The sequence below is a fragment of the Pongo pygmaeus genome, chromosome 1, assembly GCF_028885625.2.
Source record: "Pongo pygmaeus isolate AG05252 chromosome 1, NHGRI_mPonPyg2-v2.0_pri, whole genome shotgun sequence".
NCBI classification, from domain to species: Eukaryota; Metazoa; Chordata; class Mammalia; order Primates; family Hominidae; genus Pongo; species Pongo pygmaeus.
This window is the reverse complement of record NC_072373.2, coordinates 185,282,246-185,309,719: the sequence shown is the minus strand read 5'-3', so window position 1 is coordinate 185,309,719 and position 27,474 is coordinate 185,282,246. Positions and strand designations below refer to the sequence as shown.

The following is a 27,474-nucleotide window of genomic DNA, read 5'->3' as shown; positions in this document are numbered from 1 at the left end:
TTGGAGAGTAAGTTTTCAACGTACTGCCTTATCACCCCAGAATACTTTTTTTGTGTATTTCCTTTAAACAAAGATATTCTCCTACAGAACTATAAAAATCATGAAAATCAGAAATCAATACCATAACATTATCATATAATGCACAGGCCCCATTCAACTGTTGCCAATTGCCCCAAAAATGTCCCGATAAGGATCCAGTCCAAAGTCATACAATGCATTCATTTAGTTTTTATGTCTCCTTATTCTCCTTCAATCTGGAACCATCTGTAGTCTTAACTTTCTGACTTCTGACACTTAAGAAGACTTCAGGCTAGCTATTTTGAAGAATGTCCCTCAGTAGTGCCTGTTATTTCATCATGATTAGATTCAGGTTATGCATCTTTGGCAGAAATAGCATAGAAGTGGAGCCATGTTCTTATTGTTTCCTATCAAATGGCATACAATTTTGATTTCTCCCATCACTGGTGAGGTTAACTTTGCTCATTTGATCACAGTAGTGTTTGCTTGGCTTCCTCATTTTAAAGTTACCTTTTTCCCCTTATAATTAAAGTATCTCATGGGAACCATATTGACATTATGCCAATATACTCATCAAACTTTCAACTTACTCTTTTTAAAAATATTTTATTTTGGAGACAGGGTTTCATTCTGTCGCCCAGGCTGCAGTGCAGTGGAGCAATCCCAGCTCACTGCAGCCTTGACATTCTGGGCCCAAGCAATCCTCCCACCTCAGCCTCCTAAAGTAGCTGAGACCACAGGCATGCACCACCATGCCCAGCTAATTTTTTTAAGTTTTTGTAGAGACGGGGTTTTGCCATGTTGCCCAGGCTGGTCTCAAACTCTTGGGCTCATGTGATCTTTCCTCCTCAGCCTCCCAAAGTGCTGGGATTATAGGCATGAGCCATGGCACCTGGCCTTTAAAAAAAAAAAAAACTATTAACACAATGACCTCATGGGTTTCTATGTCATTCAATGGGTTGGTTATATCCATTATTATCATTATTTTGACTCTCAATTCATCCCATATTTGGCTAATGGGAATCTCTTCAAAGCTGGCTTTTGTGTCCTTTTTGATGTGTTGCTATAATTCTCTAAGAACCTCCCTGCTTTCTGGCACAAGAACATGTTCAAGGCTCATTGGATACTTTCTCTGCTTCACCCCTAAATTCAGCCATTTCTCCAAGGAGCCTTTGTTCCTTTTATCAGAGAAAAGTACTTGGAAACCAAGATATGGGCATTAGGTGTGCTTATTGCTATTGGGATATCACTGCTCTAAGGCCCTCTCAGTTAACAGAATACTATATATATATATATTTCAATATATACTAAAAACCATGAGTTCACGTGGGTATCCCCAATTACAATCCAAAACCCAGAGTTCATTCACGTTTTCTCCCTGGTCTTTATCTTATCTTATCTTATTTTATTTTTCAGACGGAGTCTTGCTTGTTGCCCAGGCTGAAGTGCTATGGCGCGATCTCGGCTCACTGCAACCCCCACCTCCTGGGTTCAAGCGATTCTCCTGTCTCAGTCTCCTGAGTAGCTGAGACTACAGGTGCATGCCACCACACCGAGCTAATTTTTGTATTTTTTAGTAGAGACGGGGTTTCGTCATGTTAGCCAGGCTGGTCTTGAACTCGTGACCTCAGGTGATCTACCCGCCTTGGCCTCCCCAAGTGTTGGGATTACAGGCACGAGCCACTGCGCCCGGCCTGGTCTACATTTTAGCTACCTTTTCTGATAGTGAGAAATTTGGCTCCTGTTGTCCTTAATTGATTTACTTAGTTGATCAATATCTATAAATAACTAATCTTTCATTGCCACCACAGCTCCTCCCTGCCAATATGGACACTCTTCTCACTCTGCTGAAGCTCAAAAAACCTGCACCTACTGCTGCCACCCCCTGCTATGCCCTCTTCACCCCATCTGAACACTAACACCCTATGGCTCTATGCACCCCTTCACCCCTATACAAAAGTCATCCTCAACCCTTTCAGACTCTGACATCTCAAACTATATCCCCCTTCATATGGATACCCTCCTCACCCCATGGCTCTAGCACCCCATGCTAGGCCACTGCTCCAGTTGGGCTCCAATATACCCTTTCAGGCCACTGCTACTATCCCTTCTTCCCATCTCACTTCCTTTTCTCTTGCTTCTCCCAGGTTTAGACTAAAGTTTTCAGGAAGGGAAGTCAGAAGAAAAGGGAATGATTAAGGATTCAGGAACTAGAGAGAGGAGGGAAGAGAAGAGCAGTATCATTGTGTGATACCTCATAATTAGCTATTTTGCTATACAGTGATTCTTTATGTTTCTAAAACGTATGCAGAAAATAAGGAATAAACACTAAAGAAAATAATAGTAAAGAAGAAAAGAATACGATACTGAAAAAGAAAAAAATTTCTTAAATGTACTGAATGTTTGTTCTTATTTATTTTACACTTCCAATCATTAAGAGTTGTTATAGACTATAACAAGGCTATGAACTATGGCCAACCCCCTTTTCCATATTGGAACTGAAAAACCCACACCATATACACAGAGAATTTAAGGTACTTAAGTTTGTAGGTTATACAGAGTGGTAACAGCAATAGAGCAATTTCTACAATTCCTACAACCCAAACTGTGAAATCAATAATGGTGAAAGTTACAGAGGGGTATGCAAAATATACCTTTAATAGCAAAATATTTCCCAGGTCTGAATGTCGTGAAATGAAAGATGGGCGTGAAAGGGGATTCTCTCTGCTCCTTTATAAGACAATTCAGGGAGATTGAGCAATCAGTTGCTACTTGATACCAAGCGGTAACCAGCTCTATTGACACACCCTTGTGTTGCCTTACCCTCCTCCCCTGTCTCATTTCATTTTCTCTCACTCTTGCTTCCCTAGGATCATATTCTTTAATAACACAATAGCACATTAAAAAGCATTTCCCAGTCTAACGCAAGCAGAACAATCCCTTAATACAATGCATTCTATGGCACAAACAACACTGAGTTTTGTGACTTGATAAGGACCAAGGATTCCAGATTGGAAAGGAAGATAAAAGTTTATCTCTATTTGAGTAATAAATTCATTCCACAAGGGTGTTGGCCAGGCTGGTCTCAAACTCCTGATCTCGGGTGATCTGCCTGCCTCGGCCTCACAAAGTGCTGGGATTACAGGCGTGAACCACTACACCTGGCCTTATGTGATTTTATCTAAGGGACTTAAGCATCCTCAGGTCCTAGGGGGTCGTGAAACCAAAACCCCACGGATAGCAAGGGACAACTGTATCTTCAAATTAGACAAATGGCGCCGGGCACGGTGGCTCATACCTGTAATCGCAGCATTTTCGGAGGCTGAGGCAAGCGGATCACCTGAGGTCGGCAGTTGGAGACCAGCCTGGCCAACATGCTGAAACCCTGTCTCTGCAGAAATGAAGGGATAGCTGGGTGTGGTGGCACATGCCTATGGTACCAGCTACTCGACCAACTGAGGCTGGAGAGTCACTTGAACCTGGGAGGTGGAGGATGCAGTGGGCCAGGATGGCGCCACCGCACTCCACCCTGGGTGATAGGGTGAGACTCCGTCTCAAAAACAAAACAAAACAAAAATTAGACAAATGCTACATTAATGTTTGGGTGGTCAGATTCTACTTTGAAGTCTGAAGTTTGCAGATATGTCTACAGATTTTTGGAGTTTACCACTTTCTTATTCTGTATCATTAATGTAATATCTTAAATTACTATATATTTTACCATTTTTCTGTATTTAGTAAGAAATTTGCATTTCTGATTTGATGTAACAAAAGTTTTAATGTAATTTATGTTAGATTTTGCATTTTTTTCATTACTGTTATACTTTAACCTAAATGACTGATCTAATTGTATTAGTATTGTGAACAATCATGTGGAATGTTTTGAGACAGAGTACTTTATTTGTGAATATAATTTTATGGCTTTTTTCACTTAGTAAGAACCTTTCTATCAGTGTGGAAAACTAAGAAAATTGCTCTCTGCTGTATAATCTGGCATTCATTGTAGATTAAAGCTTATTTTTCTGTGAATAAAACATTCAATAAAATACTATTTAAAATTAAAATAAATAAATAATAAATAAATTCCACAAGGTTAGGGGTACAAGATCAACATACAAAAATCAATTATATTTATATCTATATACACTAGCAACAAACAATTAAAAAATGAAATAAAGGAAACAATTCCATTTACGATAACATGAAAAAGAATAAAATATCTTAGGAGTAAATCCAACCAAGGAAAATAAGTCATTCTATCAAAAAGACACATATGTGCACCTGTATATTCATTACAGCACTATTCAAATTAGCAAAAACATAGAATCAGCTCAGGTGCCCACCAACAGTGGATTGAATAAAGAAAATGAGGTACATCCCATGGTACATATACACCATGGAATACTACACAGCCATGTACTTCACAAAAACATGGATGCAGCTGGAAACCATTATCCTATGTTAATTAATGCAGAAAGAAATTTAAAGACTAAATGTTCTCACTTACAAGAAGGTGCTAAACACTGGGTATATGTGGTTGTAAAAATGGGAACAACAGACACTGATGAATACAAGATGGGGAAGGGAGAGGGTTAGGGTTGAAAAAAAAATACCTATTGGGTACTATGCTCACTACCTGGGTAACAGATTCATTCGTACTCCAAACTTCAGCACCGTGAAATATTCCTTTGTAGCAAACCTGCACATGTGCCCCCCCAATTCTAAAATAAAAGTTGAAAAAAGATAAAATAAAAGTTCGACAAAACATTGTTGAAAGAAATTAAGATCTAATAAATGGGGAGACATCCCATATTCATGGATCAGAAGATGAGATGTTGTTAAGATGGCATGGTAAACAGAATAATGCCCCTCACCAAATATGTCCACACCCTAACATCCAGAACCTGACAAAAGGGACTTTACAGATGTGATTAAGATTCTTCAGATGTAGCGATTATCCTGGATTATCTGAGTGGGTTCAATGTAATCCAATAGTCCTTATAAGAGAGAGGCAAGAGGCTTAAAGTCAGAGACAGGAAATGTGACAATGGAAGTAGAGGTTAAAATGATACGGTATAAAAAAGAAGGAAGGGGCTGTGAGCCACAGAATGCAGGTAGCTTCTAGAAACTGGAAAAAGACATGGAAAGAGATTCTTTCCAAGAAAAGCCACTAGATGGAACACAGCTCTGCCAACAACTTGGTTTTATTTATTTATTTGAGACAGTGTCTCGCTCTGTCACTGAGGCTAGAGTGCAGTGGCATGATCTCGGCTCACTGCAACCTCTGACTCCCGGGTGCTTCTGCCACCAAGCAGCTGGGATTACAGGCGTGCACCACCATGCCTGGCTAAATTTTTGTATTTTTAGTCAAGACCGGGTTTTGCCATGTTGGCCAGGCTGGTCTCGAACTCCTGGCTTCCAGTGATCCACCTGCCCTAGCCCTCCCAAAGTGTTGCGATTACAGATGTGAGCCATCATACCCGCCCTCAACAACTTGATTTTAGCCCAGAAAACCCCCAGACCTGTAAAATATTAAAATGTGTTGTTTTAAACCACTAAGTTCGCAGTAATTTGTTACAGTAGTAGTTTCCTTACAGAACACTAATAGAGATGCCAAAACTTCCAAACTGATCTACAAATTCGATACAATTGCTTTCAAAATCCCAACTAGATTATTTTTTGCAAAAAATAAACTGATACTAAAATTCATAGGGAAACTCAAGGGAATGAGAATAGCCAAAACAATCTTAAAAAAGAAGAATAAAGTTGGAGGACTCACACTTTGCAATTTCAAAACTTACTAGAGCAAGAGTAATAATGGCAATGTGGTACTAACATAAGGATAGACATAAAGATCAACGGAATAGAATTGAGAGTCCTGAAATAAACTCATTTATGGTTAACTGGCTTTCAACAGCATGTCAAGATCATTCAATGGAGAAAGACTAGTCATTTCACCAAATAATGCTGGAACAAATGGATATCCATATAAAAAAAAAAAAGTTGAAGCCCCTTCTGACATCACAAAAATCAACTCAAAATGAAACATAAAACAAAATATAAGAGCTAAAACTAGAAAACACCTAGAAGAAAACATGGTAGTAAATCTTCTTGATCTTGGGTTAGGCAATGGTTTCTTAGCTATACTATCAAAAGAAAGAAAGAAAGAAACAAAGAAAAAAGCAACCGAGAAAAAAAATAAATTGTACTTCATCAAAATTTAACACTTTTGTGCTTCAAACGACACTATCAAGAAAGTTAAGACACCTCACAAAATGGGAAAGTATATTTGCAAATCATGTATCTGATAACGGACTAGTATCTAGAATGAATAAGGAACTCTCACAACTTAAGAATAAAAAAACCCAATTTAAAAATGGGCAAAGGATCTGAATAAACATTTTTTCCCAAAGAAGTTACACAAATGACCAATACGCACATGAAAAGATCTCAACATTAGTCACCAGAGAAATGCAAATCCAAACCAACCACAATGAGATACTACTTCCGGGCCTCCACCACGATGGAAATAATAAAAAAGATAGATAATAACAAGTACTGGCAAAGATGTGGAGAAATCAGAACACTCATACATTGATAGTAGAATTATAAAATGATGCACTTTGGAAAATAGTTTGGCAGTTCCTCAAAATGTTATACACAGTTACTGCATGATTCAACAATTCTATTCCTAGATGTATACACAAGAGAAATGAAAACACATATCCACACAAAAGCTTGTATGCAAATGTTCACAGCAGCATTATTCACAATAACCAAAAGGAAAACAACCCAAACATGCAATAACCAATGAATGGATAAACAAAATGCGGTATATCCATACAATGTAACATTACTCACCATTAAAAAGGAATAAAGTACAGATACATGTTACACATTTATGGACCTTGAAAACATTATGCTAAGTGAAAGAAGCCAGTCACGAAAGACTACATATTCTTACTCAATTTATATAAAATGGCTAGAATAAGCAAATCCATAGAGACAGAAAGTAGACTGGTAGTTGCTTAGGACTATATGGGATTGGATTGGGGAGTGACAGCTAAAGGATACAGGGTTCTTTTGAGGTGAGGAAAATCTAAAATTGACTGTGGTGAAGGCAGCCCCTACCTGTGAATATAGTAAAAGCCACTGAATTGTACACTTTAAATGGATGAGTTGTACAGTACATAAAGTATATCTCACTAAAGATAGTAGGTGGGGAAAACCTGCTGTAAAGTCCCCTCATTCCAGACTACAAAGTCTTCAGGGACACTGCTGGAGACTGGTTTTCAAGGCCTCATTAGGCAGCCTAGAAGTCAAAAAAGAAGATAGCCTCCCTAATAAAAACAAAACAAACAAACAAAAACCCTAGCAAGGCTAAGCTGTTTTGATGGTCTACTAGATGGCATATTTATCACACGGATATATAACTGAGGAAAGTTAAAATCCAACTCCTTCTCAATTCTAATCTCCAAGTGAATAGATAAAAGGGAGTAGGTACTGAAAAACCATTCACTACTAAATAGAGTTCTAAATAAAACTACACTAACATACTGGATAACATTCTGGTTGAGTGACTTCTTTTGTTGCTAATTACCTTGGTGCTATATTAGTAATATTTGCAAGGGACTGGGCATGGTGGCTCACGCCTGTAATCCCAGAAATTTTGAGAGGTTGAGGTAGGCAGATCACCTGAGGTCAGGAGTTCAAGACCAGCCTGGCCAACATGGAAAAACTGTCTCTACTAATAATACAAAAATTAGCTAGGGATGGTGGTGCACACCTACAATCCCAGCTACTTGGGAGGCTGAGGCAGGAGAATCACTTCAACCCGGGAGGCAGAGGCTGCATTGAGCTGAGATCATGCCACTGCACTCTAGCCTGGTCAACAGACAGAGACTCTGTCTCAAAGAAAATAATAATAATAATAATAACAATATTTGCAAGGGACAATACACAAAGTAATAATCTGAAAACTTTTGCAATTAGTACTTTAATAACATATCAAAGAACCATTAATAAAGCATATTCAACAATACTATATCTGATCTTTAAACCTACATAATAGGCCGCGCTGGTGACTCACACCTGCAATCCCAGCACTTTGGGAGGCCAAGGTAAGTGGATCACTTGAGCCCAGGAGTTCAGGACCAGTGGGGCAACATGGCAAAACCTTATCTTTACAAAAAACACAAAAAGTTAGCCAGGCATGGTGGCATGCACCTGCAGTCCCAGCCACTCGGGAGGCTGAGGTGAGGGAATTACCTGAGTCTAGAAGGTAGGGGCTGCAGTAAGTCACGATCTTGTCGCTGCACTCCAGCCTGGGTGACAGAGCTGGATCTCATCTCAAAAAACAAAACAAAACAAAAACAACCTACATAATTACCTGATTTTAATGTCACATAATGTGCTATCTCAGCAACAGATGGTGTTTATGAAATAAAGCAGATTTACCAACACAAAGTAAAGTAACATCAGGGAGTAGAGGACATTTAGCATCTAATTTACCACTGGGGCATCTCTTGATACTTCCCTGCCCAATGTTGACAGTAAATGAACAAACGCAGTGGGCAAGCCTGAGAAACGTCACAGTAACTAGGTTCAGGCTTTTCTGTAAAACAGTTGCTGGGTACAGTGGCTCACACCTGTAATCCCAGCACTATGGGAGGCTGAAGCAGGCAGACTGCTTGAACTCAGGAGTTCGAGACCAGCTTGGGCAACATGGAAAAACCCTGTCTCTGCAAAAAAATATAAAAATCAGCCAAATTAGCTGGGCATAGTGGTGCATGCCTATAGTCCCAGCTACTCGGGAGGCTGAAGTAGGAGGATCACCTGGGCCAGGAAGGTGGAGGTTGCAGTGAGCTGAGATCATACCACTGTACTCCAGCCTGGGTGACAGAGCCAGACCCTGTCTCAAAAAATAGTCACTACCCATTCCCAGGTAAACCACTTAGACCACCAGAGATTCTGGCTAAGAATCCATAATGGAGATTAGAGGAGCGGGACAAGATCAGCTGTGTTCTGGGGACTACTTTCAGTGACAGAAGTTGTGATTTGCCTCCTAATTTTACTCTTGTAAATATCCCCAGAAAAAGAGACCAAACAATCCTGGAGGAGCTGTTCCCTTATAGGGTGAATTTACTCTACAAAATGAATCCAAGAGTCAGAGGAAATGTAGTGCTCGCATCCTTCCTTCAGGACCAAGGCATTTATTCCTCTAACTGCCAGGAGAGTTGGCTGCTGAGAGGTTACAGCTATGTCCTCCTCCATGAGCTGCCCTCAACCAAAGTATCACAGATTGAATTCTCTGAAAGGAAACACCAAGATAGAATGAGAAATGCAACACACTTACTAGGGATCAACACCTGTGAAAGAACGGCAACAGAAGCAGGACTGGGAAGAGGAAGAAATCAAACTGCAATGCAGGCCTTTTGATAAAAGCTCAGCCAACCAGATTTGGCTCTCTGGAGCAGGTATTGCCTGTCGAAGAGTTCCATGTTCGGCTGAAATAGCTGGATTTTTTTTAATTTTTATTTTTATTTTTATTTTTTGAGACGGAGTCTCGCTCTTTCGCCCAGGCTGGAGTGCAGTGGCGCTATCTCGGCTCACTGCAAGCTCCGCCTCCCGGGTTCACGCCACTCTCCTGCCTCAACCTCCCGAGTAGCTGGGACTACAGACGCTCGCCACCGCGCCCGGCTAATTTTTTGTATTTTTAGTAGAGACCTCGTGATCCGCCCGCCTCGTTATCCTGACCTCGTGATCCGCCCGCCTCGGCCTCCCAAAGTGCTGGGATTACAGGCGTGAGCCACCGCGCCCGGCCGAAATAGCTGGATCTTTACGCTCCTACCTTGCTCAGTCATTTGCAGGCTGCCCCTAGAAAAGCATGACCTCAGATGAAGCAGATCTCTGCTGCTGAGACAGACCGTGAATCAGCTGACAGTTGGAAGCTGTCTGATGAGAAAGCACTTCCGGCAGCTGGGCAGCAAGTAGTTCCCTGAAGAGAAACAGTGTAGTTCACCTTCATCTCTACCACATAAAGAAAAATATCCCACCCAGGGTTATGCCTCTTCTCCCTCAGGTCAGCCCACATCTATTTCCAGATAATTCTCAAGTGCCATCCCAGCTGCAGAGCTCCCCATAGGATTGACTGAAGTCTCCATTGTGATTGCATCAATTCGACTTCTCTGCCCTCCTAATCGTGCTTTCCTCACTCCTTTATAAGTGTCCTGAAAGTACACAGGGAATTGAGGCTCAGAGAGGTTAAGTAACTTGTCCAAGGTTACACAGCTAGAAAGTGGCAGAACTGGGATTTGGGCCCAGGTCTCCAAACACAGCACTTAGGAATTTAGACCTCATTCTCTACGAAACAGAATGTTTGAAGGTTTTCCTTTCCTTTTTGTTTTATTGGAATATTTGCTTTTCTAATGATAGCTTTATTATATAATTCATACATAATAGAGCTCACCCTTGAGAGGTACACAACTTTGAAAAGTATACAATTTGGTGTTATTTAGTGTATTCAAAGATTTGTGCAACCATCACCACTATCTAATTTTGGAACATTTTCACCCCAGAAGGAAATCCCATACCCATTAGTAATCACTCCCCTTACTCACAGGACCTAGAAACCACTAACCTACTTTCTGTCTCTAGGATTTGCCTATTCTGGACATTTTGTATAAATAAAATAATATATGTGGCTTTTAACTTTTTTATTGTGGTAAAATATACTAAGATTTATCATTTTTAAGTGGACAGTTCAGTGGTATTAAGTACATTCACTTTGTTGTGCAACCATCACTCCTACCTATCTCCAGAATTTTTCATCCTCCCATACTAAAATTCTAGTTCAACAGAACAGTAACTCTTCATTTCTCTCTCCCCTCAGCCCCTGACAACCTCTATTCTACTTCTATCCCTATGAATTTGCCTACCTAAATACTGCATATAAGTGGAATCATATAATGTTTGTCCTTTGGTGTCTGGCTTATTCACTTAGCATAATCTTTAACATTCATCCATGTTGTAGCATGTATCAGGATTTCCTTCCTTTTCAGGACTAAATGACATTTCCTGTAGATAGACAGAAAGACAGAGAAAGGAAGGAAGGAAGGAAGGAATAGACCACCTTTTGTTTATCCATTCATCTGTCGATGGACACTTGGGTTGTTTCCATCTTCTGCCTATTGTGAATAATGCTGCTGTAAAACATGGTTGTATAAATGTCTATTCAATTCCCTGCTTTCAATTATTTTGGTTATACACCCAGAAGCAGAATTTCTGGTTCATATGGTTATTCTATGTTTAATTTTTTGAGGAACTGCCATACTGTTTTCTACAAAAGCTACACCATTTTATATTTCCAAATGGTTCCAACTTCTCCACATCCTTGCCAACATTTGTTATTTTCTGGCTTTTTAAAAAAATAATAACCATCCTAATGGGTGTGAAGTAGTATTTCATTGTGGTTTTGATTTTCATTACTCTAATAATTAGTGCTGTTGAGCAACTTTTCTTGCGCTTATTGGTCATCTGTACATTGTCTCTGGAGAAATGTTTATTCAAGTCCTTTGCCATTTTTGAATTAGGTTGTGTCTTGTGGCTGAGTTGTAGTTCTTTAATGTATTCTGGATATTAATCTCCTTATCAAGCAGTTTGGTTTTGAGTGGCTATTAAGATATCCATTTAGAAATATCTGGCAGGCAAATATATATGCTGATCTTTGGATTATTTGGAAGCGCTTCAGAATTTCAAAGGGAAGAAGTAGCTGGCCATGCTGATTAAGTTCTGGTCTCCATCCCAATCCCCAACACAGCTCAGATTTTATCTGCTGCAAAAACTGGAATTCCAGCATAAGATTTCATTTGAAAGTTAGAGTACAGTTGCTTTAAACAAATTTTAAACCACTACATCATATCATGCTATCTTATGTTCATAAAATTGTAGTTGAAACTGTAGAAATAAATTAGATTGTAAATTAGAAGACTTGATATAAGAAGGCACATCCTACTATTGTGGGGTAAGAGAATAAAAGAAAATAGAAAGAAAGCCAGAATGGTGCAGTGAAACAAAACTCTAGGAAGAAGCATTTCAAGAGAAATGTACAGTAGACTACAGAAAATTCTATACAGAGGTCATGAAGAATGAGGACTAGAAAAAAGATACTGTGTTTGGCAATCATGAGGTCACTAGCGACCTTTAAGAGATCAATTTTAATTTAGTGACTGAAAGCATAAGTCAGACTACAAAACCTTTAGAAGGTGGAGTGAAGGTTGAGGGAGGGAAGATAAATACAGAATACTCTCAATTTTGGTAAAGGCTGTAATAATAATAGTGAATATTTACATAGCACTTAATATGTGTTCAGCCTCATTCTAAGTGCTTTACATATTAACTAACGTAATCCTCAAAACAACCTATGAAGTAGGTACCATCATTTTGCCCTTTTACAGTTGAAAAAACTGAGACTTTGAAGGAGCCAGAATTACATATTTGTGATGGTATGTATGTGTACATATGCGTGCATATGTGTGCATATATATATATACACACACGCACATATGGTAGATATATCCAAATACATGTGATGGTAAATAAAGACTACAATAACATAATATTCAGTGAGACAAAAGATAAGAGTTTTTCACAATAGGGAGCCATAATGTGGGGAAGGATTTTATATTACTAATAACATCAATGTATGTTGGTGATGTTGGCTAGTCATATCAGTTAGCAGGTATTGATAGATTTAAACAAAATAAGGACAAGCTGGCTTTTCCAGAATCTATCAGTGCTACAGGCCTCTATTCAATAAAACCATGAATGAAAAGGGGGAAAAATGTAATTATCTCCAAGGCTTTCAAAGACACAATACATTTTCCTGTTGCTCACAGACCAAAAGATAATCAAAGGACAAAAAGCTATTTTCCTGATTAGTTCCATTGTATGTTTATACCTAAAAGAAGCAACAATTTTTTTTAACAAAAAAGGAAAGGATTATCTGAAGATAACAAAAAGCTATTTTAAAGCCAGAAATCTGTAAAGTTTACTCTGAGAAAAAAGGATTAATATTTGGTAACATCTTGTCATCTTCCTTCCTACTAATATTACCCCTTTCGATCAACTATGCACCAAAGTATTACGGGGCATACAAAATGTTAATACAGAAAGAATTTTATTAAAGGTTAATCTGGCCAGGCGCGGTGGCTCATGCCTGTAATCCCAGCACTTTGGGAGGCCGAGAGGCGCGGATCACGAGGTCAGGAGATCGAGACCATCCTGGCTAACACGGTGAAACCCTGTCTCTACTAAAAATACAAAAAATTAGCCGGGCATGGTGGCGGGCATCTGTAGTCCCAGCTACTCGGGAGGCTGAGGCAGAAGAATGGTGTGAACCTAGGAGATGGAGCTTGCAGTGAGCCGAGATTGTGCCTCCGCACGTCAGCCTGGGCAACAGAGCAAGACTCCATCTCAAAAAAAAAAAGGTTAATCTAACTTGTAAGCAGTAAAGTGTTTTCAATCTTTATTGCTATATTAGACATAATTCTAAAATTTCTTATAATTGGAATTATATTAAAATAGACCAATGTATCCTGTAGTCCCCACTTCCCAAGTTAATCACTTCCTACTCTCTGCCCCCACAGTAACTTCTTCTATTATTACAGAACATTGTGGTAAATGCCATTTTATCTATTCAGACCCTTAGTTGATTTAATAGAAAATTTGTAAACGCCATTTTTATATGTACATTCCATAGTAAACTGTGTGCCTCTTAAATATAGAAATTATGTTCTGTTTTGCACAGAACATACTAAAAAATTTAAAGTTTTTGTTTTTTTGTTTTTGAGACAGGGTCTTGCTCTGTTGCCCAGGCTGCAGTGCAATGGCCTGTGATCACAGCTCACTGCAGCCCCAACCTCCCAGGCTCAAGCATTCCTCCCACTTCAGCACCCCCAAGTAGCTGGGACTGTAAGTATGTGCCAACATGCCTGGCTAATTTTTTTAATAGAGACCGGGTCTCCCTATGTTGCCCAGGTTGTTCTTGAACTCCTGGGGTCAAGTGATCCTCCCACCTAAGCATCCCAAAGTGCTGGGATTACAAGCGTAAGCCACTGTGCCCAGTTAAAAAAAAAATAGGTTTTATAAATAAATAAATGGGTGAACAAACATGAAGAAAATTATAGCTTGGCATTACATTAAATACAAATGTCTTTTAATGATAGTAACAATGACAATTTTTACTTTGGAATAAGGCCTCTCCAAAATAGAGAGAGACATTCTTTGAGTAGTTAAGAGAATGATTTTCCTTCACATCCATTAATAAAGATAGGTGAAACAATAAATAGAAAAGAAAGTTGACATGGTCCATAGCATTTGTAGAATAAAAATTACATAATGTTTTGACTGCCAACAACAGGTTCAGAAACAATGATAACACTAATAAAGGTGTTAATTTTTCTTTTTCTTTTTTTTTTTTAGACAGGTCTCGCTCTGTTACCTAGGCTGGAGAGCAGTGACGCCATCATGGCTCACTGCAGCCTCAACCTCCCAGGCTCAAGCAATCCTCCCACCTCAGCCTCCCAAGTAGCCGGGACTACAGGTGAGCACCACTACGCCCAGCTAGTTTTTTTTTTTTTTTTTTTTTTTTAAAGATGAGGTCTCAATATGCTGCTCAGGCTGGTCTCAAACCCCTGGGCTCAAGTGATTCTCCTGTCTTGCCTCCCAGAGTGCTGGGATTTCAGGTGTGAGCCACCACGCCTGGCCAGGTGATCATTTTTCTACAACAGCATTTCTCAGCCTTGGCTGCATATAAAACTACCTGGGAGCTTTTTTAAAATTCTGAAATTTGGTCCTAATTCTCAGCAGATTCTGACGTGATTAATTTGGGATGAGTGCCAGGTACTGTTGTTGTTTTTTTTTTTTAATTTCCCTAGGTGATTTTAATGTGAAACCAAGATTGAAGCCCACAATTCTTTTGTTTTTTTTTTGAGGCGGAGTCTTGCTCTGTTGCCCAGGCTGAAGTGCAGTGGCGCAATAACGGCTCACTGCAAGTTCTGCCTCCTGGGCTCATGCCATTCTCCTGCCTCAGCCTCCCCAGTAGCTGAGACCACAGGCGCCCGCCAGCACACCCGGCTAATTTTTTGTATTTTTAGTAGAGGCGGGGTTTCACCATGTTAGCCAGGATGGTCTCGATCTCCTGACCTCGTGATCTGCCCGCCTCAGCCTCCCAAAGTGCTGGGATTACAGACGTGAGCCACCGCGCCCGGCTGAAGCCCACAGTTCTTTTCTTTAAAATCAAATTTTTGAGGTACAATTTACATTCAGTAAAATTTGCCAATTTAAGCATACAATTTAATAAGTTTTGACAAATGAATATAGTCATGTAACCACTACAGTCATTAACATTTCCATCACCCAGAAGTTTTCTCACACCTACAAACCTGAGCCAATCTCTCAAGATGAATCCTGAGTGGCTAACTGGGCCTACATATAAAACAGAGCCAAAGACCCATTTACTGACTAGACGTTACACACTTACCCTGAGTTCCTGGAAAACCCACACCTCTGCTTAACTTTGGGACTTTCATAGCTGACTATTCCTATTCACATTGCCCAAAACAACCAATAGGCTGTGGCTTGCATCAACCAATCAGAACTCAGCTGTGTTGACCAATCAGAACTAAGAAAGTTTGACTCTTTTATTTGCATACATGGACCTGATTGGGAACCTGGACAGGAACTTTCAGTATAAAAGCCAAATCCCTTGTTCTCTGCAATGCACCTTTGTTTTACACCAACAGCTGCATCTCCCTGGTTTGCAAACTGTTCTGTGGAATAAAGTCTCTTTCCTCTCAATTCCATTTCAGAGAACTTTTATTCACAAACTCCATTCCCTTCTACTTTGATCTACTGATCAAACCACTGATCTACTTTGTCATTATATCTTGCTTTCTAGAATTTCATATACATGAAATTGTATATAGTCTTTTGGGTATGGTTTCTTTTATTTAGCATAATACTTTTGAGATTCATCTATGTTGCTAGCCTATCAGTAAGTTTGTTCTTTTTTATTGCTGAACAGTATTCCATCTGTATGGATATACAACAATTTACTTATCCATTCACCCATTTGGTAAGCATTTGGGTCATTTCTAGTTTCGGGCTATTATGAATAAAGCTACTATAAATATTCAAGTACAAGTCTTTATGTGAACATATGAAGGTCTTCAAAAAGTTTGTGGAAAATGAGTATTATAAAAAAACTACACTGGATTTCACTTTTTTTTGCACTAAGATAAACTCATACTAACTTGCTATAACACATCTGGATAAGATCTAGTTTAAGGCACTAAAAAGGATAAGACATTAGTTTGAAAAGAGCCCCTATCAGAGAAACATGAATATTGCTAAAATTGAAGCAAGAACAAACACCAAATTTATGGTGAAGCTTGGGAGAAAGAATGGTGAAACCACTGATGCTTTATAAAATGTGTAAGGGGCAATGCCCCAAATAAATCAGCAGTTTACAAATGGATAACTCATTTTAAAAGGATGAGACAATGCTGAACATGAAGCTTGCAGCAGCAGACCATCCACATCAATGTGTGAGGAAAAACATTCATCTTGTTTGTGCTCTAATAGAAGAGGACAGACAATTAACAGCAGAAACAACAGACAATATCATAGACATCTCAATTTGTACAGCTTACACAATTCTGCTGAGAAATTAAAGTTGAACAAACTTTCCACTTGACAGGTGCCAAAACCACTGCATCCAGATCAGCTAATAAGAGCAGGGCTTTCATTGGAAATTTTAAACAAGTAGGATCAAGATCCTGAGGTATTTCATTGAAGATTTGTGACAGGAGATGAAACATTACTTTACCAGCATGATCCTGAAGACAAAGCACAATCAAAGCAATGGCTACCAAGAGGCGTCAGTGGTCCAATCAAAGCAAGACCAGACTGATCAAGAGCAAAGGTCATGGCAACAGTTTTTTAGGATATCAAGTCATTTTACTTGCTGACTTTCTGGAGGGACAAAGAATGATAACATTTGATTTATTATGTGAGTGTTTTCAGAAAGTTAGCCAAAGCATTAGCAGAAAGATGCCCAGGAAAGCTTTACCAGAGTTTTTCTCCACCACAACAATGTTCCTGCTCATTCCTCTCATCAAACAACTACAATTCTACGAGAGTTTTGATGAGAAATCATTAGGCATCCACCTAACAGTCCTGATTTGGCTCCTTCTGACTTCTTTTTGTTCCCTAATCTTTAAAAAAATCTTCAAAAGGCACCAATTTTTCTTCAGTCAATAATGTAAAAAAGACTGCATTGACATGGTTGAATTCCGAGGACCTTCATTTCTTTAGGGATGCGCTAAGTGGCTTGTATCATTGCTTACAAAAGTTCTTGAACTTGATGGAGTTTATGTTGAGAAATAAAGTTTATACTTTTAATTTTTATCCTTTAATTCCATTTTTCCATGAGCTTTTGAAATCCCCTTATATGTTTTCATTTATCTCAGGTAAATACCTAAGAGTAGGATTGCTGAATCTTTTGTTTAAGTATATGATTAGCTATATAGGACATTGTTTTCCAATGTAGCTGCACCATTTTGCATTCATGCCATACATTACATACCAGCAATGTATGAGAGTTCCAGTTACTCCATATACTTGTCAGCATTTGGTACAGTCTTTTTTTTTCTTTAACCATTTTAGTGTGTGTGTAATGTAGGTATTTCCTTGAATTTTAATTTGTATTTCTCTAAGGACTAAATTATACAAAGCATACAAACAACTGTTGTTAAGGCAAGAAAACCACTAGGCAGAAGGGTACTTCAGCTTTTGCTTCAATAGTCTTTTTTTTTTTTTTTTTTTTTGAGACGGAGTCTCGCTCTGTCGCCCAGGCTGGAGTGCAGTGGCACGATCTTGGCTCACTGCAACCTCTGCCTCCCGGCTTCAAGCAATTCTCCTGCCTCAACCTCCTGAGTAGCTGGGATTACAGGCGTACGCCACCACACGTGGCTAATATTTTTGTATTTTTAGTAGAGACGTGGTTTCACCATGTTGGCCAGGATGGTCTTGATCTCCTGACCTCATGATCCACCTGCCTCGGCCTCCCAAAGCGCTGGGAGTGAGCCACCACGCCTGGTCTTAACAGTCTACTTTTAAATAAGGTAACTATGTTATACTCCCCTAAATACCACATTCATCACTCCATTATAAGGAACAGGCAAATGACCAAAAAACATGTATGCAAGGAACTTTTCAAAAACAGGTTTCAGAAACTCTCAGAGTCAAATATTCACTCAGTTTATAACTTCCTCCCTACATAAGGAAGGCAACGTAATGTAGTCCTTAGTTTAGGCTTTGATGCCCAACCTAACTTTGTACTCTAAGATAGGAAAATGCAAACTTCCACCAAAAACAGGTAAACAATTATTTACTGAGCCTTACACGTAATAAGTGACTAAATGTTAATTCAATGACTGAACCAAGAACAAGTTAATAATAAGCTTCAAGGATAATTTTTATCTATGTAATGCTTTAAAAATCAGAAGCATCCAGAAATTGAGCCACAAATGCCAGTACATCTTTTAGGCTTCAGTTACATATAAATCAATTAAGAGACATGTCATACTACGCAAAGATAAAAAATGACATGACAATTTACTCATTCATTCAATAAACACTTACTGAGCACCAACTTAGGACAAACCACATTATACATCCTAAGGGGGAGAACAATTACACTGAAAACCAAAAATTAATCAGTTGACTATATATGATTACAAAAACTATCACAGAGTAATTTAGCATATAATCACATAATACTACAGCTAATATTTAAATAAGTATGATTTTCTTAGTCTACTAGCTCCATGATAGGCTAAAAGTGTCCAAGAAGCATGCTGCCTATATTAGAAAGAAATGAGCCTATAAATAAACCACAAGGTAAAAAAATTCACATAAAAATTATCTGGAATAAATTATTATCTATTTCTAACATCAAACACTAATTCTAAACCATAGTAATTTAGGGTTTGGAAACAGATGTTAAAACACTGTTCATATGCTTTCAAGGTTATCCATTTCTAGAGCTGAGTTATAAATGGTGTGCACGAAAAAAAAAACCACAGTAATCTATTCATTCATATATGTATACCCTGAGTGCTATATCACACAGTCATCATTTTTTATCAAGAATGACAATTTTAACCTTTAAATAACCACTTATTTGTCAAAAACATTCCACATGTATTAAGATTAAATAATCAATCATGCAAATTGAATCAAGCAAGTCTAAATAATGCTTACCTAATAAAATTAACATGGTGATTTCCTAACTTAAGCCATACTTAATGTAATAAAGTTTAAAATTCACATGAAACTCAGATATGCAACAACAAACAAGTATGAGAAGCTGTTATGGGCTAAATTATGTCACCCCCCAAAAAATATGCTGAAGTCCTAACCCCCAGTACCTCAGAACATAACCTCAGTCCCTCATGATGTGACCTTGGAAATAGGGTTGTTGCATATGTGATTGAGATGAGGTCATACTGGAGTAGGGTGAGCCCCTAATCCAATATGACCAGTGTCCTTATAAGAAGGCCATGTGAAAACAGACACACACAGGGAGAATGCCACATGACCACAAAATCAGAGATTGCAATTTTGCAGCTACAACTCAAAGAATGCCAAAGACAGCCAACAAACCACCAGAAGCTAGCAAGAGGCAACAAGGGATTCCCCTGTAGGTTGCAGAAGGAGCATAGTACTGCCAACACCTTGATTTTGGATTTCTAGCCTCCAGAACTCTGAGACAATACATTTCTGTGGTTTTAAGCCAATCCAGTTTGTGATACTTTGTTACAGCAGCCATAGGAAACTAATACAGCATTTTTATAGTAATATATATGTTTCTCTTGTACATTATATTAATGCATTGATTTTTTAAAATTTTATTTTCTATGGTATCACACAGTAAACTTGACTTTTTTGGTGTATAGTTCCATACATTTTAACACATGTATATATTCATATAACCCTCACCATAATAGATTACTGACAGTTAATGTCGTTTTTTAATTGCCATTATTGAAACAAGAGAAATAAAATTGTTTCCCATAGGCATAAATTTCCAGCCTTTTCAATAATATATTTTTTAAATTCCTAAAATAAAGATAACCTCTAAAATAAAATTCACTATCTTTAGTTTATCCATCATCTTTAAAATCCAAAGCTCTATCCTTGAGAAAGTCACCTTTAGAAAAATTCATTTAAAGCTTTCATTTGAAGAAATTGATAAATCACCATTCTTCACACAAAACAGATGGTTAAACACAGAAGATACACCTAAGTTGTAACACTCATACTACTTAATGCTATCAGTTTATTATATGCACAAGTCTGGAGTTTTCCCCATATATTCCAATACCACTTATACTCAAAATTCAGGTCTCTCTCTGTTTTACAACACTGAGAAATCCATTCTTAACATTCAGTCATTCAACAAGCACTTACTGAACATTAAAATGTGTGCATATGTGATGTGTTAGGGTGGAGGGAGAGAACTCATTGCTCAAAAAAAAAAAAAGATAATGTGATTTAAAACTTGAAAAATTTCTATGCTAAAAAGCACACCCGCTTAAAGGAATGCAGCTGCCTTCTGTGATGGAATATCTTAAATATCAATAAAGTCATTTTTCTCCACATGAAATTTTATAATAATTTTATTCATTCTAACTCACATATGATGCCATAGTTTTTTCAATGTAGATATCTTTTATTCCCCCAAGCAATATAGATTAAAACAAATTACATATAAAAATCAACAAACTGTAATACTTATTACTGATAAATTTCATAAAAGTTATGCTATGGAAAAATTTCACAGACCTGTTTATTGATGATATACAAGTGTACACAATTTTAAACTTACTACTTGATGTTTAAGTTATAGATAACTTCCTGAAATGGGCCACTTTTTATATTTTCATTATTGACTTTGTAACTGTACCTCTTCCACATAAGGTAATACTTAGCATTCTGGTTCTAGTCTTGAAGACTTCAAGAACAAATCATGTACTTACTAAAAAATGTGTAGACTAAAACTACGGGGTTTTGTTGAAGTCACCTGTCAAAATCTACTTAAAATTTCTGGATAAATATGTACATAACTAAGATGTACCAGGCGCAGAAGGCCCCTGCATGCCTTTACCCAATTTTTAAAACTTAATATCCAAGTAAATATAATATTTCTGTGTTTAAGTGAGAAAAATTGTTAATGTTTTTTTCCTTCAATCAATTCAGATTTTCCTGAGAAAAAGCAAAGCTTCTTTAAGTTTTACGAAACACAAAGAAATCAATTTAAAATACAGTGGATAGCAAAAGGGTCAAAATGTTAAAACCGTTAGTAAATTATAGGTGTCTTATTCTTATGCCATCTGCAGACTCCTGAATAAGTATTTTCCCAAGGTTTATACTACTACTATATCCATGGGCTTCTGAAACAAGTTAAAAATGCAGACGCTGAAAATATATGAACTCTATTACCTTTACAATACTGAGATCAGACTGTAAGTCTATTGACATAGCTTCAAACTTACAGACATCCCTGAAGAGACTAATTTGCAATTTTCCCCTTTTAAAAGGAATACTACTTCTGATGCAGTACTTACATAAAAGAAATGTATCCTTTGAGCATAGCTGGAAAAGTTTTAGTTTTGATTTAAAATCTGAAGTATCCAATTTTTAACCAGAATTCATGACTTCCCATTACCAGACTTCGTGTGGAAAGTAATTAGAAATTACAGAATTTCATCTACCTACTCTTTCTACAAGTTTTTGTTTTTAATTTATTTGCCTTGAAGGCTTTTTTGTTTGTGCTTTCTTTTTTCATTTAAATTCCCTTTTTCATTAAATTCCCTTATGACTCTTTTTCTTTTTTTATTTTTATTTTTATTTTTTTTATGACTCTTTGTCTTAAAAGGATGTTGTCACAGAAATACTCCAACTTTCTGTTCTTCCTAAAGCATCGGCCTTCAGTAACTTCCCAAATCTGAGGTTCCATCGTTTAGAAACAGTAAGGAAATATGTAGAATTCTTAATTAGCATCACTTAGTAATTAATTGAGTTTGAAGTGCAGTTATAAACTGAAGAACACGATTACTATCTTGGTATATACGAATCACTTCCTTACTCGTCTCTTGGCAATACTTTTAGAAAGTCTACTCTCTAGATTAAGTCATTTACTTATAACTTTAAGTTTAGGAGATGGGGGATGAGTGTCTATTAAAGGTGGTTCATACCAAAATACAGAACTCAAAAAGATGCAGAACAGGCTATCCTTCTCTCCTATATTTATTAACCTAAATTAAGGTCAGAATAATAAAAATTACACAGCTCGTGGTTCTCAAGTAGCATAAACTTAAAGTGATAAATTTATTCACCGGTCTTCGTCTTTGAAATCCAAAGTCAATCAGAAAACATGTTTGTTTATATGTGTCTTTTCTCAAGTCAATCAGAACACATGTTTGTTTATATGTGTCTTTTCTGAAATTACCATAAGAGAGCCTATAACTCCAAAACCACATTAACTTTCATATTATAAAGGGGAAATATCTGATTTAAACATGATCTAGATTACCCAAAATATCCGATTTCATTTGGAACGTGACACTTTAGTCACTTTAAAAATAGACACCTCTTCAAAACTCTTCCTCTCTTTCATTTGCTCCCTCAAGTTTGAAAATTCTTCCTCATCCATCTCTTACTATAAAACGACCACTTAAATTGATCCTTTTCCATTTAAAATATTTGAAACAAGAATCTTAAAAGTTAAATGATTGAAACTCAGAAAAATTAAAATTTACAGACTAATAGGAAAATGATTGTATTTATTTTCATGTTTTCAGTGTTTCAGGATTAAAGCTGTACACCTTAATTACATATTTATTCAAGTCACTCTTTCAAAAATACACACAAATAAAGGACTAACCTCTTTCAAATAAACAAAACTTGCTCAAGCCACTGTCACTATATTCTGGCACAGGATAAATTTACATTTCACATTTGCAAAACAAATTGTGGTATGCTGTTGTTTTGGTTAGAAACACAGGAATCAATGATTCTCAATAACCAGAAGCAGATTACTTTATATGAAACAGCACGATTCAAAGAAAAACATTTTTCAAATATGTTGGTTTTACCTGGAGAGCTAGATGTCTAGGGTTTGTGTCTCTCTGTGCTTAATTCTAAAAACAACCTCCCTTCAACTCCTTTCAAAAATCAGTATTTTCTTCAATTAATACGAGCATATAGTGTACAATAAAACGCATAAAGATATGTACTTCCAGAATGCTATAATAATCCAAATAGAAAAAAATTCGTGTTTTAATTTTCCATATAGCAAAGTCAATGTTAATCAGTCATTTTTTTATCCTTCTCCTTAACCATTCCACAAATCAGAAGCACTGTATTTATATATTTAATAAGATTAACAAGCTGACTAGAAGCTCCGGAGGAGTAAAGGAAGAAATCATTTGTATAATATATTTTTCCATAACAAAAAGATAAAAGCAAATAGGACTTGTTAAATGAGAAGCATTTGAAAAACCCAGCGTGACCAGCTTTTGATTTACCCCAGTCTGACAAGGAAGAGAGACCCCACCCCCACTCCAGATTGTATGGCTTTTTTTTTTTTCCTTGGGTGGGGGTGTGGAGGAGAAGCTGTCACATTTCCATCTTCGGTTATTGTTAGTCCGCAGCCTAGATTCCCAAGCATCACTGGTCCAGGGGGAAAATCCTAACGCAGACAATTAAAACTGTCTGAAACATGCAGTATTTTGTTGGGGCTTTTTTCCCAGTGTTAATTTCATCGAGACTCAATCGGCTAGGGCTATAGATTGCCTCTGACAGTCTGTCCCTCAAACGCTCCCTCTAAAACCGCTTGTTCCAGATTTACTAACAATCCTCTCCTCTCCAAACTTAAATTAGGACAACACATTTGTGAAATTATTACATCCAAAAAGTCATACCTCCCCATTCTCTTTGCCTTGGTGTGGGGAATAGAAAGAGTAAAGAAGAGAGATCTATTCACTCTTCAAACAAAAAGAAATTGGGGTAGAGGGTCAGTGGAGGAAAGAGCAGTGGTGGACCTGAGTGAAAGGTTGAAAAAAGTTTCTGTGACTTTTTCGTCCTTCGGCAGGGGTACAGGAGTTGGGCAGAAGGCCGGGGTCTCGGCCCCAGGGCTCGGGCAGAGAAGAGGCACCTGCGGAAGAGGAGGCTGAGGACCCGAGAACGCCCGGACGAGCACATACCGACTTGCAGCACGTTCTCCACGGAGCCGCTGTCCAGCAGCCTGATGCCCCGGCGGAACGGGAGCCCCTCGCCACCGCAGCCGGCCGCGCCGGCCCCTGCGCCCAGCCCGGGGGATGCCCCAGCCGCGACGCCCCCGGGGGCGGAGCCGGCCGGAGCGGCGGTCCCGGGGGTTGGCGGCGGCCCCTCCTCGGCCGGCGAAGCCGCTGCGGCGCCGCCAGCCGCGCCGGCGCCGGGACCGCCCCGGTACTGGAAGCTGGAGTACATGCAGATCTCCCGCTCATTCCGCGGGAAGGACCAGTAGACGATGCGGCGCTGCACGGGCTCCGGGATCCGCTCGAAGCGCTCCTCCACCCGTTCGTACGCCCACTTTTCCGCCACCGTCTTGGCGGCGCAGTCCAGTAAGGACTCCGGCTGCAGGTGGGGGCGGGCCCCGAGGACCAGGCAGCTGCTGCCGACGCCCCCTGCCCCTCCGCCGGCTGCCCCAGGCGAACCGCGAGGGTGGTGAGCCTGCGGGCTGGGCCACGAACACAGCCGCTTGGCCGGAGAGACCGGTGACGGCGAGAGCAGGTCCTCTCGCTCACCTCCGTCCGCCATTGCTGGGGACTGACTGACTGACTAAGGCGGCGGCGGCGGCTCGGGCTGCGGCGGAGACCCCCGGCCACGGCCACGCGCCCCGCGCAAGCGCCCAGCGGCGGCGCCGAAGGGGGCGGGGCAAGAGAACCCGCGAGCCAGCCGGCCCGAGTGGGGAACCGCGGCCGGGCCCGGGAGCGCGCCGCGAGGGCAGACGCGGGCGGCCTGCGGAGTAGCGTGAGGCGGCGCGCGCTGTCCGGGCCGCCGCGGACGCGAAGACAGGCGGGAGCGAGCGCGGGCCCGCGGCGCGCTCCAGGCGCAAACGGCCCAGAACGCGAGCCGAGCGCTCTCGCGGATCCGGCGGCAGCTGAGGGGAGAGGAGCGCCGCGCGCTCTGGCTCGCCCGCTGGCGCACCTCCAACCCACCTGCCGCCGGCCAGACAGGAATGGACTGTGTGACTGAATGAAATGGCGGGGCCATAAGCCATCCAAGGAGCCGCCTCCGTGAAGTTATAGGCTCGCGGGGTACAAGGAGAAAAAAACAATCCAGCTCCAACGGTACTGATGTGACAGGAGGCTGTCACAGCAGAGCGGAAGATCTGGCAGAAAGACGCTGGGAAAGAAGACATTAGGGGAAAACATCAGAAAGTTCGAATGATGAAAACTCGCCTCACGCCACGACAATGTAGGATAAAGCCGGCGGTCACCCCACCCCAGAGTGGGACAAAGTCGCACCACCCCTTGACAATGGGGCATCAAGATCTTATCGCCACGGGGGCTGCATCCTGGTGGGGTCTTTTGGAGGGTTTAGCACCTTGCATCCTAGGATACAAAACACTTTTTGTGTGTTTTTTGGTAGAATTCTCTGATCCCCTACCTCCAATCTGAATTAGGTCTTTCATGTTTTCCTCACTTGGCTCAGTCTTCTACACCTTTACATAGTTGTATTTTTATATATTTGTTTAATGTCTGACTGTCAACTCCATGAGAGTGAGAATCATGTCTGTTTCCTTCACTATAATTTATCCTCTGCCTGGCACATAGTGGGTGCTCAAGAATGGCAACTTCATCACTAACTCCATAAACAACACGCAATTCTAAGTGACTGTCTCTTGCTCGATCAAGAAAGCTCAGATTATTTCAGAATTTGCTGACAAACTAATCTCTACAACTTTAAAACTTTCCAAGAACTGTATTAAAAGAGTTTCTGTAGTTGAGTTTGCCCTTCAAAGTGAACGAGATTTAGAGTGTAGGATAAAGTAAGAGTAAGAAGAGAGTAAATGGAGACAGGCTGGAGCCACAGTTTGGTTTTGCTGTAATCTCAGAATTAAAGAGCGCAGGCTATAGAGTCAGAATTGGGTGTGAATCACACTTGCTGCATGTGATGCTATTCATGATTCAATTAAATCATTTGTAAAAGGGAGCTAGTAATAATGCTTCTACACATAAATGTTGTAAGAATTAGAAATAATTCACTTTAAAAAAAGTTTTTTTAGAGACAGGATCTCACTCTGATGTCCAGCCCGGAGTGCAGTGGGGTGATCACTGCAACCTCAAACTCTTGGAATCAAACTATCTTCCCATCTCAGCCTCCAGAATAACTAGGACTACAGATGCACAGCACCACACCCAGCTAATTCTGAATTTTTATAGAGGGGAGGTCTCCCTATGTTTCCCAGGCTGACTGGAATTAGAAGTAATTCAAATTGTTTGTTTATTCAGTGTAGTAGGTACTCAATAAGTATCTGTTTAGGCCAGATGCAGTGGCACATGCCTGTAATCCCAAGGCTTTGGGAGGCCAAAGTGGAGGATCCCTTGAGGCCAGGAGTTCTAAACCAGCCTGGGCAACAGAGCAGACTGGAGACCCCATCTCTACACAAGAAATAAAAAATAGCAGGGATTAGTGGCCTATACCCTGTAGTCCTAGCTACCCTGAAGGCTGATGTAGGAGGATTGCTTGAGCCCAGGAGTTCAAGGTTACAGTAAGCTATGATCATGCCACTGCACTCTAGCCTGGGCAACAGAGCAAGACCATCTCTAAAAAAAAAAAAAAGAAAGAAAACTGTTTATATTGGTAAATGGATTTATATCTGTAAATATCTATAAATAGATTACTACAAAATAGCATAATCCCTACTCCACCTTGAATCTGGTACCACATTTACAGGCTTCCATAACACACATTATTTTCCTTCCTATAATTTATCAGAGTTTTTTGGGAGAATGAATATTCCTTTAATGCCTGTCCCCCTAACTAGGCTATGAGCTGTGGAAGGGCAGGAACCATTTCCATGTAAGGGCCTATTTCTACCACCTGCCAAAATGCCACATAGAAGATGTTCAGAAAATATTTGCACTTTGAATCAATGAATATGTTACTCCGATTTAATCAGTTACTGCCTTTTTTTTTTTTTTTGAGATGCAGTCTCACTCTGTCACATCCAGGTTGGAGTGCAGTGGCACAATCTTGGCTCACTGCAACTTCTGCCTCCTGGGTTCAAGTGATTCTCTTGCCTCAGCCTCCCAAGTAGCTGGGACTACAGGCATGTATGCC

General features: G+C 39.6%; 1 protein-coding gene across 1 annotated transcript in view; it reads right to left on the bottom strand.

The window, feature by feature from the left end:
* ZSWIM5 (zinc finger SWIM-type containing 5) overlaps positions 1–26,953 on the bottom strand; it is a 186,704-nt gene extending 159,751 nt beyond the window's left edge. The window contains exon 1 of the mRNA XM_054490295.2: positions 24,351–26,953. Coding sequence (XP_054346270.1) covers positions 24,351–24,945 — 595 coding nt within the window. The 5' untranslated portion in view covers positions 24,946–26,953. The remainder of the gene's footprint in view (positions 1–24,350) is intronic.
* Positions 26,954–27,474: the final 521 nt, after the last annotated feature.